At 45.3% G+C, this 15,487-nt stretch overlaps 1 protein-coding gene across 1 annotated transcript in view; it reads right to left on the bottom strand.

The window, feature by feature from the left end:
* Positions 1–5,245, bottom strand: part of CHN1 (chimerin 1) — an 80,259-nt gene extending 75,014 nt beyond the window's left edge. Inside the window, exon 1 of the mRNA XM_042822221.1 lies at positions 5,173–5,245. Within this exon, the coding sequence (XP_042678155.1) occupies positions 5,173–5,191 (19 nt within the window). The 5' untranslated portion in view covers positions 5,192–5,245. The remainder of the gene's footprint in view (positions 1–5,172) is intronic.
* Between the last annotated feature and the right edge of the window lie 10,242 nt (positions 5,246–15,487).

Here is a 15,487-nt window from a genome sequence, read left to right as displayed (position 1 = left end):
CCTGCTTCTGTGGAACTGCACGATCTGTCCACAAGGTGGAGCAGCTAAATAGCTCGAGATGTGAGCACTAAGCTGCTAGCTCTGGAAGAAAAGAAAATCATCTGACAGGGAAGGTGCTTATCGAGAAATTACCTGTACTCCTGAAGGATTCTGATACATGTGCTTTCACTTGGCACAAGCAACATGATCTTCCAAAGAGTTTGTATTAGGCTTATGTTCTGAATTTACTGATTAAAACAGTACTCAAGTATAGTACTCTATATGCAAACACATTCTGGACACTGAGACATGCTTTCTATCACATAAAAATCTGCATCAACAGCATTTGGGAACTCCTCTGTGGTCTGACAATCCAGAGGACAGTCCTCCCTGACAGCACCAGGTGAGATTCCATGCTGTGCAGGTTGCCTCCATATATGAGCAGCTCACAGGCAAGGAGGAAAGGGATGCGAGAGGATTTCTATGGGATAAAAGACTGAGGAGAATTGTTAGGAGGGGGTGAATTCAGAGGGCTTCTGCTGTAGCTGGCATGAATTAAAATCTTTCTCTGCTCCATTTTATTTCTTATTCCATTTTTCCTCTCTTCCTCAGTTACTTTGGTTTACTTAAAAGAAGGCAATGCGATTATTAGACATAATTCTTGACCTAATTCTAGCCTCTGGTTCCTGGGCAGATGCTTTGATATATTCTAATAACAGATATATTCCTGGAGAGCACAAGGCGCAGCAGTAACATTTTCTATGTCAATCTCTACCTCTCATTCCAAAACCCTGTACTTTTCACATGTGGGCACAACTGGATCTGACCTTTACAGCTCCAGCAGTTACCTCTGGAGCAGTTACCTGAATATTTCCTACAATATTCAGTTACAGAAAACACAGTTCTATACTAGCCACTGCCTGAAGCACAATTCCAAGCACTAAGCTGGGAAGCCACGAGTGAAATTTTTCCACCTCATTTATAAGCGTTAGTGTCGCTTCTCTAATACTTTGATCAATGGATACCCCTGTGCCAATAGATTTATCCTCTTTTCCCTGCTCCTAAGTAGGTTTTTATTTCCATTCTTCCTTGAGACTGCATTGCCAGCACAAGCTTTTCAAGGTTGCTGTCCTTACTTGCTTCATTAAGTCTTACCCATTAGGCAGGGTTAGCACAGAACCTAGGAGAAAATAACCTTATGATTCTCAGCACTTGGACACTCTCCTTCCCACCCACATGAATGGGATTTGGAAGATCAATCAAATTCACCCCTAACATGGCTTCCATCCACGCTTAATGAATCACCTTCACTTCTAAATCTTGCTTAAAAATAAAACAAACAAAAAAGACAGACAAAAAACACTGCTGTTATCTATAGTTTTGTCTAATTGAATAATTCCAAGTTCTTCTCATAACTAGATGTTGACGTACTTAAATCTCTCTTAAAATCATTTGGCCTGAGGCTACTGTTCACCTCACCACTCTTGTAATCCCTGTAGCGATAACAACCTCATCACAAATGCACTGATTCCATGAGAAAACTTCCATCACATCTTTCCACGCAGAACCAAACTGAAAGAACACTCTTCTGGTACAACTTGTTTCTTTAACTATGTTACTGTTGGAAAATACTTGCCATGACAGCTTGCCACGAGTTTTAGAAGTAGTTCAGGGCAAAGAAGAGAACAACTTGAGTTGTGCACCACCTGCTTACCCCATTCTTAGTGGCTCTGCACAGGCAGCAAGAAATAATCACATCAATTTCTGAGCACTTCCCACCCCACGGTGAATCCACAGGCGTTACCTATAGGTAAGCCTTCTGGAGAGGAGCTTTGGCTTTCCATGTTCCTCTCACTAAGCCAACCAAGTAGCAGAAAGGCTAAAAGCCTTTCCCATGCAGGCAAAACACTCAGAGAACAAGGAATTGATTTCACTTCCATACAGTACCTTTTTTAAGACCACGACAACTGAAAAGATGTGTTTTGCCAAAAGAATCACAGCCCACCTTTCAGGGCAGCAGTGATGAGACAGTGGGGTTTTGCATGGAAAGCAGTAATCACAAATGCACAGAAATGAAAATGGTCACTTGTTCACAAGCACCTCAGTGATGGAACCATCTCTTTCCAAGGCTTGCTCCATACTCATAGCAACAGATAGATTCATAGGAGGTTATTTCTGCAGTTTCATGTCTCATTTCTTACTACCAGTGCTCAGGAAGGGAGTTCTCATCCACTTGTGTGCTCTGAACAGGAAAGCAGTGTCACAAACAACTAACGATAAATGTGGTCAGGAAGAGCTTCCCTGGCCATTTAGAGACATCTTCCTCAGTTCACACAAGGCAGTTTGTTAGCAAACAAACAGAAAGTGAACAGACAAGCAGTAACGCGTAACAAAAAACTCTTCCAAACAACACTGACTTCCTTTAAAAGCTTCTCAGGACACCCAGAGGCAAAAGCATCCTCAGCAAACAGCTGCAGCAATAGCACAACTTCACATATCCTCTTTTTCCTCTATCTTGCTTGTTATCTCTCCCGTATTTCAGCCATCCAAGCAGAATGACAGACAGAATGACACACACCTCAGCTTTGCCTCCACAGCTCCTCCTATTAGCAAATGGGCCTCGGGGAATCCAGCCACAAAATCGCATCTGTGCGCTCTTCCTCCCTCCAAGACAGGCAGCAGAGCAGAACCTGTGAGTCCCTTCAGCTGCTTCCCAGCACGCAGCCTCTGCACACCTCCATGCACCATGGCTTTGTGCTGAAATAGCAGGGATGGACGCAGCTTAAACTCCATTCAGCTGCTGCAGAAGGCAGGAAGAAATGGTTGCGGAGAGGAAAGAAAGGCTACTGACAAGGCTGTGGTGACTGAATGTACAGCCAACCTTCTGAGAGCCTCCAAGTGCCACCCTGAAGGCCCCACCTGCAGCTAGCATTCCAGTGGCTACACAGAGCAGCTTGGCATTCTGTAGCAAAGGGCAATCTCCAACGGGAGAAGAGAACTCTCAGCCATTCTACCAAGGAGATATAATGCAGCCTATCCACCCTTCCAACTGCCTGATAACCACAGGTCTGGAATATATGATGTCACCCTGCTTTCTAGCCCTGTCCCCTTTTAGAATAGCCTTTCACCTACACACTGAAATAGCCATAAATCAACATCAAGAGCACAAAAAAGGCATGTTGCAACACTTCCCATCCCTCTCCTTGCTCTTGCTGTGCTGACACATATACACATTAATTGAAAGGAACTCACCAAACTGGGTGGATTTTCTTCCCAAGCTGACGTGGTAATTTATCTCAAGTTTCATAGTCTTTGTGGCACATCCTATCAGAAGCGACCCAAGATTATGTGAAATTTTATTCAGATATACTATTATAGGTTAGAAAAAACATGGAGTATTGAGCCTAGAATGTACATGAAAGTGCAGAACCACAGCAAACAGGTCCTGAGGGAGGGTTTCGCTCAGGATACTCATTGGCATACCAGAGGTGCGAATTTAAAACAGCACAGTTACAGCTGTGTAAGCCCAGGAATACATATACTCATTTAGGTATGCTTCTCCTGTCTTTTCCCAGATTTGCAATAAGATTACATTGAAAATGGTTAAAAATACTTCTATATTCTTGAGTGGCATATTATTGCATTGAGATACTACGGGTCAGAGGCAGCGTGGCAACTGAGAACACATCCATCCAGAGGCTGCCACAACCAAAATAAAAGCTGAAGGCTGTTCTTATGCTTTAAAGCAGACACCTTTGGATCTGTTGTGTGTGAAGAGACAGTGTGCAGCAAGTCACAGCAGCTCAGAGGACACAGCAACATATGAAGCTGTGACAACTCCCCTGTTAGCGAATCACAGCTTTACCTGCATACATAGCACTCACTTCCTGTACTAACCCAACTCCCCCTGATGCTCCTGTGCTCATAGTTTAAGATGCGCTCCTCTGCTTTTACATTTACGAAGGGTTTCACATCAATTTATTAGCACACAGTAATCTTATTTGCTGTGCCCTTCTATTGTTCCTTTGTAGTTCCTTACAAGGGTGCAATCTTCAGATTTATTTATTTATTTATTTATTTACCCTTGGCAAAATTTTATTTAAGCCCTTGGCACAGCAGGGCCCGCTGCTCCATCTTCTGTTTGCTCATTAGCTTTAACATGCATCAATGTCACTAACAGCAGATGTGAGAGCACGCGCAAACCCGATCCAATTTCCTTTGTAACGCAAATTTATTGATCGAAGAACGTTATCAAGCAGATGAAACTCACAGAAGTTAAAAAATAACCCGGTGAGTCTAAAAAACAGGTGCTTGGCTTACAAATGTCACAGAATCATCACAGAATCACTTGAGCCAGAAGGGACCCTTACAGGTCGCCGAGCCCGCTAAAAACAGCGTTACTTCGTTTAAAAGCCGAAGTTCAAACACTCTCAACTCCGTAGCCGAAGACTACAAGGACACACATCAGCTACTCACCGCGGCAAAACGCGCGTTGCTTTCAGCAGGCGGTGAACTCGGCCCCTGCAGGGCCCGCCCCGCCCGACGCGGCGGCCATCCGCAGCCCAGCGGGGACCGCGCAGCAGCTAAGGCGCGCCACGGCCAGCTTCCCGGCCGACAACTATTTTGCAACACGTGCTGAACTTGTTGTCGGATGGGGCTGGCGTACCGGAACAACATAACAGGTGCCAGATCTTAAAGAGGAGAGACGGAATGACGCTCCTTGTTTTACAGAGCTGCGCCAACCCGGGCAGCGCGGGACGATCGCATCGCGCCGCTCTCTCCCGCAGAAGCGACGCCCGCCGCAGGAGCGGCGCCCGGCCGTGCCGCCCCGTGCTCCTCCCGTGCCGCCCGCGGCGCCGCCGCTCTGCTCGCCTCGTGGCTTCCAGTAACGCGCCTTTGGGCAGCGTTTTAACCGAGAAATTAATACCGCGCTTAATCAGAGAAACCCCGCGCTTAACAGCCAAACCACGGCTCTCCCGTTTTCCCTCCAGAGTGCCTCGAGCACACAGAGCCCAGCCCATCCCCGCAGCCCTGCCTGCACGCCCAGCCCGCCGCCCCGCGCATCCCGGTTCCGCTCTCCGCCCGGCGCAACTTTTCCCGCCGCCGTGCCTGCGCCCTGCCCGAGGCCCCCGCCCCTCCCGGCCCCGCCCCGACGCGCCGCGCCGCAGACAATGGGCGCGGGCCGCTACTCACCGAACAAGGTCAGAGCCATGGCACAGGCGGGGGCTGGCCGGCCGCAGCGGGGCCGGCATTGGCGCGGCGGCGCTTCGCGGCGGCGGCAGGGCGCGTCTGCAACGCCCGCGGCCGCGGAGCTGCCGGCTGAGACCGAGAGGAAGGGGATGAGGGCCGCGAGGGGCCGCCTGGGCCGGGCGCGACCCCGCTCCGGCTCCTCCCGCCCTCCCTGCCGTCCGCCCGCGCTCTCAGTGCGGCCCGCCGCCTCGGGGAGCCATCTTGCGCCGCCACACGACCCGCCTCCCGCCCTCCTGCCGCAGCCGGCGGGGCCGTTCCCATGGCAACGCGGCCGCCCCGCCGCCGAGGCACAAAGAAGCGCCGGGGCCGGGCGGCAGGTGCGGAGCCCCGGGCTGCTGCGGCCCCGAGGAGCTGCGGGTACCGGGCGGAGCAATCCTGGGACAAAGCGCTGCGTTTAGAGCAGGGAGGGCTCGCTGCGCGACGGAGCGTTCTCCTCGCGGCCCCTGCGGACCTCCTGAGAACTCCCCGGGTACGAGAAGTTCCAACCCGGCGGCCGCCAGCTGGCACCGTAAACGGCAGTGAAATCCTTCAGGTGAAAGGAGAGCATCGTGCCGAACTCGCTGCCGGCGCTTGCATTCCTACCCTGGGAACAAATGCTTACGGACAGGGGTTACTTAGCACACACACGGCTGGGTGACTTGATGGCTTCGCATGAAACAATAGTCCTGGCACTTGGGAAGAAGGAAAACGGAGCAAGTGTAGCACGGTGGACCTGATTTCACCGAACGTTTTTATTTTGCACGTATGAAGTGTGGAAGTTTGTAGAGCAGCGGGACTGCTGTGCAATAACACACTGATTGCAGGGCTAAAATGAGACTTAAAGAGCTCAAAAATGGGTTGGGAGAAGCAACAACAAACCTCATCCCCGTTTTGCCTACATGACGTGGTCTTTGCTTTGCTTTTTGAAAGGAGGTGGATCTTCACACAGACTTCTTTTCTTACATTTCCTGAGATTTAATGTCAATTTCCCCTCAGATTTCCTTGAATTACACAGTCAATTTTTTCTCTGCTGCTACACCAACATCTTTATCTAACTACTTGTTTATATTACAAGTGTTTTCTTGTCCACAGAAAGTAACACTTTGACACATCAGGAAGAAATCAGAGGCACAGATCAGGACGAAAAAGCACCCAAGCAGCCCTGTGTTCTCTAAAGCAAAGGTGTCTTCTCCCACACCTTGCTTGTTGAGCAGGCCTAGAATCATCATGGCCTTTTCCATGTAGCAACAGTATCTTACACTTACATAATACCTTGTGGAGCCAGCACACCTCAGAGCACTGGCAATGATGTCTTAGCAACAATTCTAGGAATTTCCGTAGTGAGCACTACTGAGGCACCTCGCCATTGCTTCACAGGGAAGCAAGGATGATCTTGGTATGTAGTTTTTCTTGAAGCTCCCCCTTTTAAGAAGTGGTTTGTTGGCACCACGCTCTGTAGCAGAAGCACAGTTACACTTGTTGCCTGGTGGGAACATTCAGGGTGCACTGAGGCTGTACTCTGGAAGAGCAATGCAGGTACAGGATGCTATTTTCCACTCCGCTCTTTGTCCTTCAGCTGCTTTCTCACCTCCTCCCCTCAGCCTCAGAGCTCTTAACATTCCAGAGGCAATTACCACTGCTTCATTCTCTGCCTTAAATTTCCTTACTGGGATTTAGGGCTGGCTGCCAGCATCTACCTCTCCACTGTGGCCCTTACCCCTGTGCCTCTCGCTTCTGACGTGGGCACAGGGAAAAGCCTGCTACCCACTGCTGTCCTGCATTGATCCATCTGAAGTCTGAGGGCCTGATGCAAAATTGTGCCTAATTACAAGACATTTATTCTTCAAACCTGAACTAATTCACTCATTATATATTGATAAATGAGATTTTAAAATTAATTACTGACATTTACAAAGATTTATACCCAACTGTAAAGAAAGGTTTCCAGCTTGTAAATCCAATATTATGTGAAGGAAAATAAACATAAAGTAAAGCTGTCCCTTTTTAATGGGGAATACTAAAAGTGAAGGCATGGTGAAATGTTACCTGATGAATAGGGGTAGCATCTCAAGACAGCTGCCCCTTGGCAGCAGGAGGGCAGCACAGCAGAAGCCTAACACATAACTGGTAGTGGCTGAGTTACCAGTGCCTCCACGGCTCCTCTCCTCTGCAGTGCAGTGTTTCCTCCCTGGAAAAGGCAAGGCAGGTTTCTACTACTTGCTCAGTGGTTCTACATAATTTACAAGTCATCAATAAAAAGTTGGAACACTGACTGCTGAGCTTTCTTAAGCTTTCTAGTTAAAATTAACATTTAGTAAGCGCAGCTACTTCAACATAACAGCAAGTCTACCACAAATACAGAAGCGTCACTGCATGCTACCAGTATTTTGAATGTTTCTTGCTTTGATGAGAGAACTGTCATTTGAACTTATCTTTCCAATACTCTTCATTACCAATGGCCAAGTCACTTAAAGTAATATTACCTGGCTCTGCACAGGCACAGAGGGAGGCAGGAGGCCTGCATCAAGTACAGCAGCAATCAGTGACCTTTGCAAACCGGGCATAATCAGCATGTTGCTTGCACCAGTGCTAGTCTGGGGATTTCCATGGCAGTAAAATCTTTTTTTTTTTTTTAAACTGTCAAAATAAGCGAATCACATCTAAGCAATTTGCTCCATTTAGATTGATGGCATAAGGCTGTTTTGGACTTTGATGGCATCAAAGAAAAAAGCTCATTCTCCTCTATGCCACCTGAGCAGAGCCCTTTCCCAGACACTTCTTCAGGGCTTTCACATTACGGCTCCCACTTAATGGAGCCAAGGCATTTGCATAAATGTGATGAGAATTACATCATGAACTATAGATGGTATATAGTAAATACTATCTGTGGGTCTTGGAAAAAATATCTTAAGCTTTGATGTAATTTCCATTAAAAAGAAAACATACCCAAATTACATTTCACAGCCAGCTTTTCCCACGCAACAGATGACAACAGCAGCAAGTTACAGTGCTCACCTTTGCCCCAACTTTGCTTCAACACCAACGATGCACGCAGCACTCAAGGCACAGGGCTGGCTGTAATGGAACAACTCCTTTTGCTCTGCATTGGGTGGCTATTTTCACCTTCCCAAGTAAGTGATTCTTCTCTGTCTTTCAGTTCAGAGGTCACTTGCATGCCAAGAACCACTCAATTTCCATCTTTTCCTAGCTTTCACCTTTAATCCCTTTGATTTAAGAGCAGCATAGCAGTGAGATTAAAGATGATTGTTACACATGGGAATTCATGATGCAGAATCCTAAAATGGTCTCTTTAGTTTTTGGCCCCTTTATTCAATTAACATCATCAAAACTCCTCTAATGCTTTCAAACATGAATTTAAAAGTACTTCCAATGCAGCTCCACAGAGGAAATTCTTCTAATTCTGCTTTTCTAAGAGCAGGAGCTGGAAAAAGATTGGAAAATGAAAGGAAAAGCTATACAAGTTTTTAATTATTAAAGATAATAGTCATCATATAAATTGCTAGATTTGACCACAATTGACCAAAACTTGCCTCCCATTACATCATGATCTACATGAGGGTATGAGCTTGGAGCCCAAAAAGATGTGCAATGTGAGCCATGGAGCTTCCTCTCACAGCAGCTTCCATGAGACACTGAGAGCAAGTGGCACAAGCATGGGAAGAAACCAAACTACTTAGAGCTGCAAAAGAATATTATTATTTGCAGCTGGTCAGAATATACTCTAGCAACGGACTCTATGGAGCACCTCCCCACAAAGACAGGCTGAAGGCTTGTTCAGCCAGAAGAGAAGCTGCAAGGAAACCTCATTGCAGCCTTCCAGTATTTAAAAGAGGATTACAAAAAGGAGGAGAATCAAGTTTTTACAAAAGTAGACAGTGATAGGACAAGGGGGAATGCTTTTAAGCTCAAGAGAGAAAGTTTAGATTTAATGTCAGGGGAAATTCTTCACAGATGTGAAGTGCTAGAACAGGCTGCCTGAGAGGCTGTGGATGCCTCCATCCCTGGAGGTGTTCAAGACCAGGCTGGATGGGGCCCTAGGCAACCTGCTACCCTAGCTACCCTAGGTACCAGATCTGAAGGTTGGAATCCTACCTGTGGTGGGGGAATTGGAACTTGATGTGATCCTTCAGGTCCCTTCCAACCCAAGCCATTCTATGAGCTATTCTATGTGAGCTTTCTTATTGCTCTATGTATGCTCACTAGTGGGTCTTATCAGCAGATATATATAATGCAAGACCAGCTATTCATTATGTTTATAAGATCCTAGAAAACTCCATAATTGCTTGTACTTGCTCAGATATATGTAGAATGGTATGTTCTCTTATTTTTTAAGAGTCCTGCATATGAAACACATAATGTTTTTGACTGCTTGTTTTATTAAGTGAAATGAACAAGCTAATTAGAGAAATTCCAGGAAGTGTCTGCTTTCTGTCTCCTAGGGACAAGCCTCAGGCATCAAAGGAGATAATACTGATGGCTGTAAAACACCCAAGTGTGTTTATATTACCTCTAAAACGCAGCTTACAGCTTCTATTTAACTTTCATATTTCCTTTTTATATCACGTTTAGAAAGATTCAGGCATTAGTTGAAAGAGTGCTTGTATGCAAAATGGAAAAAAATGGTAATTACAATTAAAAAAAAAAACAGAAGGTAAGGCATTTGCAGGATAGTCTTGGGAATAAACTGTTACAATTTTATCCATAAACACTAAAAAACAAGAAAAAGCTGGATTCAAAAATCTGCAAGATACTTCTAGTCCTGACTTTGAAAACGTCTTCAACCCTCAGCAGATGAGCTCCTGCTTGAAGCCATAAACTGCACCATGGAGTTGGCAGTGGTTCTTCATGCAATAAATTGTAGCTTCTAGATCCACTTCTAGATCTACTGGATGGCTTCGAGGAATTGCCAAAGGTATTAAACATTCTCATTAGCAACTGAGAACTGCAGTTCTGAAGTGCTGGGTAGAATATTCAGTAGAGAGAAGTATTTTGTACTAAATCATCAACTGGAAGTTTTTATCCCCAGAAAACGCTGGAAAGCTCTGTTTAACTGCTTTCAGGCAGCATTCAAAACTTCTCTCTTAGTGCAATTATTTGATTTTCTAATATCAGAGCCCTCCAAATTATTTCTATGTTCTTAGATAACCCAATGCTGCTGAAGCCATTTGATAACAAAATGTTTTTAATCAGGGAATTAGTTGTCAGGCAATACTCACACGTCTTGCTTCTCAGAGCTGCATCTCCTAGGCCCTTAGGGGTCTTTGAAAGAATGTTCAAGCTTAAGAGCACATGAAACGTTCTAAGTCCAAATCTCAGAGTGCCTAGACAGCTAATGCCTTAGATAACTGAACTGCAGTTCAGCCATGTTTTCCATGCATTCCATCAACAAGAATGCATCAAAAGAATCTGCATCTTGGGCTGCATTGAAAGCAGCACGGGCAGCAGGTTGAGTGAGGTGATTCTGCCCCTCTGCTCTGTGGTGGTGAGGCCTCACCAGGAATACTGCATCCAGATGTGGAGTCCTCAGTACAAGAGAGACATGGACCTGTTGGGAGTGTGTCTAAAGAGAACCTCAAAAATGTTCCCAGGGATGGAACACCTCCCCTGCAAGGACAGGCTGAGAGAGCTGGGGCTGTTCAGCCTGGAGAAGAGAAAGCTCTGGTCTTTCAGTATCTAGAGGGGAGCTATAAGAAGGAAAGAGAGACTCTTTATCAGGGTCTGTGGTGGTCACAGGTTGCCCAGAGAGGTGGAGGATGCTTCATCCCTGGAGACATTCAAGGTCAGGCTGGACAGGGCACTGAGCAACCTAATCTAGATGTGGTGACCCTCTTCATTGCAGGGGAGTTGGGCTGGATGGCCTTCAAAGGTTTCTTCCAACTCAACTCCAAAGACTTTCAAAGGAGAACATAAAATCTTTCAAACCGAGCTAAAAATGCAAACACACCATCGGTAGCTTTCAGCTTTGCTGCACATAGCACAGGCAGCTCTGCAAGAAGTCAGGCTAACAGCAGAGCACAACAAGCATAGAGTAACACTGGAAATAACTTTCAAGTCCCGCATTAGCTCTTGTGGCTCCCAGGGAGATGGCATTAACTAAAACAACTTCAAAGAGCTGGAACTGAGCAAAGTTTTTCTCATAATGATTTTAAAGTGTTATTGAAGGGATCAATAGCTTCTGTTAAACAAACAAGCTGTTTAAATCAAGTATTACTCCTAAAGAGGAGACAAACCACTCTTGGAAGTAATAGTGGGGGATTTAATTAGGATTGGAGATTTTCAGAATTTACTAATTGATCTCCCAGTCCCAAAATAGTTATAGTGAACTGCAAGTTTGCAGCAGTAAGATTCCTTATGAAGGGACAGAATTATCTGATCCCTTTGAAGCCCTTTTATCTGTGCCAGAAAGCATAATTTATTATGTGGTTTCCATAACTGATGTCACCATTTTGCTGGGGAGAGGAGGGCAAGGAAAGGGGAAAAATGAATGTTATTTCCTTTTTCTTTAGTAATAAAATAGATGCATCCCTTGATCGTGAACATTTTGCTTATTGTCAGCTAAGACATGTGGAAAGTACCTCACAAAGCAGAAGTAAATTAGCAGATATCCAGGTCCTAAATTGGCAGTGCCAGAAACAATTACTAAGACTTGGCATGTTATTGATTCTCTTGATAGGACTATAAAATGTATTGGTTATTTAGACAACTCTGTGCAGCATGAGAAAAGCAAGGTGGTTGTAAGACACAGGGAAAGCTGGCTTTCATTGTGATGGTTTGTGTGTGACCATAATTGCAAAAGAATGAGTGGGTTTCTGCTCCAAGAGGCCAAAGCAATGCACTATGCTACATGTAAGCCCCGTATCTAGCATCCTATACTCTGATCCCCTAGTTCACTCATAGAAGATGGAGTTGCATTAGAATTCTGGCCCTTACCTTCCAGGTGAAGTTCCCAGGGACTAACACAAGCCAGTGATGACCTCCCCAGTGCTGGCAGTGGCACCTGGATGAAGTTTAGCTCTGCAGCTGAAGCCTGCTGGACCTTTGCACTGCAATGGCAGAGCTCATGTGGGTACAAGACATGGCATGGAGCTTGGGCCCGCATCCCTTGGAGCTGAGGACTTTGGCTCTCACTAGCTGCTACCGCCAGGAGCCCAGCAAAGACCATTTGCCTGCTTTTTCTAATGTGGTTTCTTTTGTATCCACAAAATCTTTACCAGAGGCAAAGAAACAGATGAGTATGAGCATAGAACAAAGAGGAAAAAGGAGGACAAAATGCCCTTTTAATGCAGAAAATCCTCTCTCTTCCTCCACCCCATTGCTTCAAATGAACTTTTCACCTCCCACACGGAACTCTGAGCCCTGGGCTACCTGCAGCCCTGCCAGCGACCAGGCCCCGCTCCTCTGCTACACGAGGAGACGCGAGCTCCTGCTGGGCACTCCCACCACATACCACAGATGAATAAACAGAAGTAGAAAAACCCTATCATGATGTAGAGCAAAACCACCAGATGAATGGGAGTACCCCCTTGGGTGGGCTCAGGCAGAGTGTGACCGAGGGGTCCAGCCCCCAGACTAGGGTCACAAATACATTTCAATATTGTTTGAGGAAAAAAGTATTCCTTGTTCTTGCTGTAATAGCAAAGCTGTGGCTGGCTCATGGCAGAGACCTTTCCTGAGAGCTCCCTGCCCAGAGAGAGATGCAGAAGTGGCTTCCAGCATCTCCTCATATAGCATCAGCCACACCAGAAGTGCTGCATGCTACCATTGGGTAACAGTGTGACGCAGCCTGCCAGCTATGCTTGGAAGCTTATCCGATCCTTAGCAGGGGAAAGCTCAGCTACTTGCAGCAGGACAGAGGAAGGGAGGGAGGGAGCTTTCCAGAAGCACAGAGACAGACAGTGCTGCCCCATAGGTGTTGCTCCCCAGCCTCTTCTGCCCCTCTCAGGCACAGAAAAATACATAAAAACTTTTTGATAATAAAAAGAACTCATTTACTCAAAAATATTGAGCAGTTACCACTAGATGGCATTTTGTTCCTGAGAAATTAGAAACTCCCACATTTTGAATTACTTGTTCCAGACAGCAGGAAATAGCAGGAAATGAAATTACTTACCTCATTTGGTTAATAATTTATTATCCGTCGTCTTGTATAAGGAAGACATCACTAATACAAGATAATTTTACTTGCAAATTTATAAATCCTCTTTAACTACAGACTGCAGCTCCCCTCCAGCCCCCTCTGCTTGGTAGATGAGGAGCAGAGTCGCAGTCAGCACTTACCAAAAATCTTGACCACATTTTTAAATGAAACACAAATGTAAGCCAGCCCTCAGATTTGGAGCATGCCACAGACATCTGCCAGAAATGCTTTGCTCCAGTAATTGTGCGCTGCATTTCCTGTGTTATTTTTGGATAAAGCCTCAATACAAACTGCAGTACCAAAATCATTCCCACTTAGGACTAGAGCTGTTACAAAGCCCCAGTTACAGACATGATACTTTGAGCCAGCTCATTTGAATTCCAACGAGGAGAAGCAAGCTGTGATGCACAAGATGACATTTCCATTCTCCATCTTTGCATGGTAAAACACACCATGCTCAGAAGTGCAGTGCAGTTGTACTTTCCATACCGTGAAGTGGGGTGGGGGTGGTTTGTTCAGTGTCCACAAGCTGCTCAGTACCAGATGAAAACAAAACATTTCCTTTAATGTACAGCAAAATGTAAGACTGAGAGGAGAACTACCAACTTTGAAGGAGAAAGACTAGTGTATTTAATTCTTACTTGTGGAATGTCAAAACAGCATCAATAAACATAATTTAATGTTGCTTACATGCAGGTCTACGCAATATCATGGTGATGTTTTTTCTCTCTAGATTGTCGTAAGTACCACTGCACTACGTGCAATTTGTTCAACAGTTAATCACAGCACAACTCAGCAGCATGGATGCTGACTGCTGCTTAGCTGAACACTGATATGGCAACACCACAGAACCTGTGAAGCAAAGGAATGCTAGAGGGGACAGGAATGAAGGAAGGGCTGCCTGCTGGATGCCCGGTCAGCTAGGCTGCAATGAGTTCCCAGGGAAAATGAGGGAAAAAATAAAAGCAGTTTCTGGATGCAAGGCATTTCAGGTCAAAAGCAATCCCTGAACCAAACTCTTTTATCTTCTACATAAAGCATTTTCTATGGCAGAGAACAAAGTCCAAGCTCTCCACAAGGCAAGACCTGCTCAGAGAGGGCTGATACCCTTCTTCCATTCAATGTCTCTCCTCAGGATTCTACTTTAGCCCCACAAAATTGCCTCCTAGTAAGCACTGTTTTTGCAATTAATTTAATTTTCCACTGGAATTCTGAAGGAAAAAACAATCTCAAAATCAAACCCCAAGGACATTCCACACATGCTGTTTGAAAAACAAACGTGGTGTAATCATAGCCACAGGACGGCTTAAGTTGGAAGGGACCTTAAAGATCATCTGGTTCCAAACCCCCTCCCAAGTAACGTAAAACTGCACTCCAACATGCTCAACTTTCTGGCTGTTTGTTCACTTTTGGTAGACACTCAGTGCATCTGAAGCATACATTTCACACCAGCTCTTCAGCTCCAGCAGCCACAGCAATCAGTGCTGCTGCTGTCAAGGGAAGGTAGCAAAATCTTTAAGGATGGAGCCTTACGGCAGCACTCAACCCACAAGTGCTCATTTCATTGACTTTCGACCACAAGAAGATCTAAATTGAGAAAATATTTAGGCAAAAGCTTCACTGCTGACAATGAGCCACTACGAGGCTCTAGGTATGACAGTGGCTTCTGAGGAAAGAAGTGCAATTTTGAGTTACAAGGGAAGAAGAAACATGATCAGGAAGAGGAAGAGGAAACATGTCAGGAGCCACTGCAGTCCTTTACATTCAAATTTTCTTAAGATAGAAGAAGAGATGGTGACTAGCAACTGGTTAAATCATGTTCTGATCTCTTATTTGGGAAACGTGGATTACAGAAGTTGCTTTAGCTTAAGTTAAATAGTTTTTAAAACTGTACTGCAAAATTCTAAGTGTCTTTGTATTGGTTCAGAAAGAACATTTTTTTTTTTTTTTTTTTTTTTTAAACTTTCACACTTTTTTACACTATTACTCTTTTCACAAGCAACATGTGCTGAACTGAAATAAATCAACAAATATCAAAAGAAAGTTCTCTAAACGTTTGTGTTTATACCAATTTAACTATGCCAAAGCAGAGACATTTAGGCAGACAAGATCCCCAGCGTA

The sequence above is a fragment of the Centrocercus urophasianus genome, unplaced genomic scaffold (assembly GCF_019232065.1).
Source record: "Centrocercus urophasianus isolate 14NV4802_14NV808 unplaced genomic scaffold, USGS_Curo_1.0 seq_20, whole genome shotgun sequence".
In the NCBI taxonomy this organism is placed as follows: Eukaryota; Metazoa; Chordata; class Aves; order Galliformes; family Phasianidae; genus Centrocercus; species Centrocercus urophasianus.
Note: the sequence above shows the minus strand (reverse complement) of the source record. Positions and strands in the feature narration are given on the sequence as shown.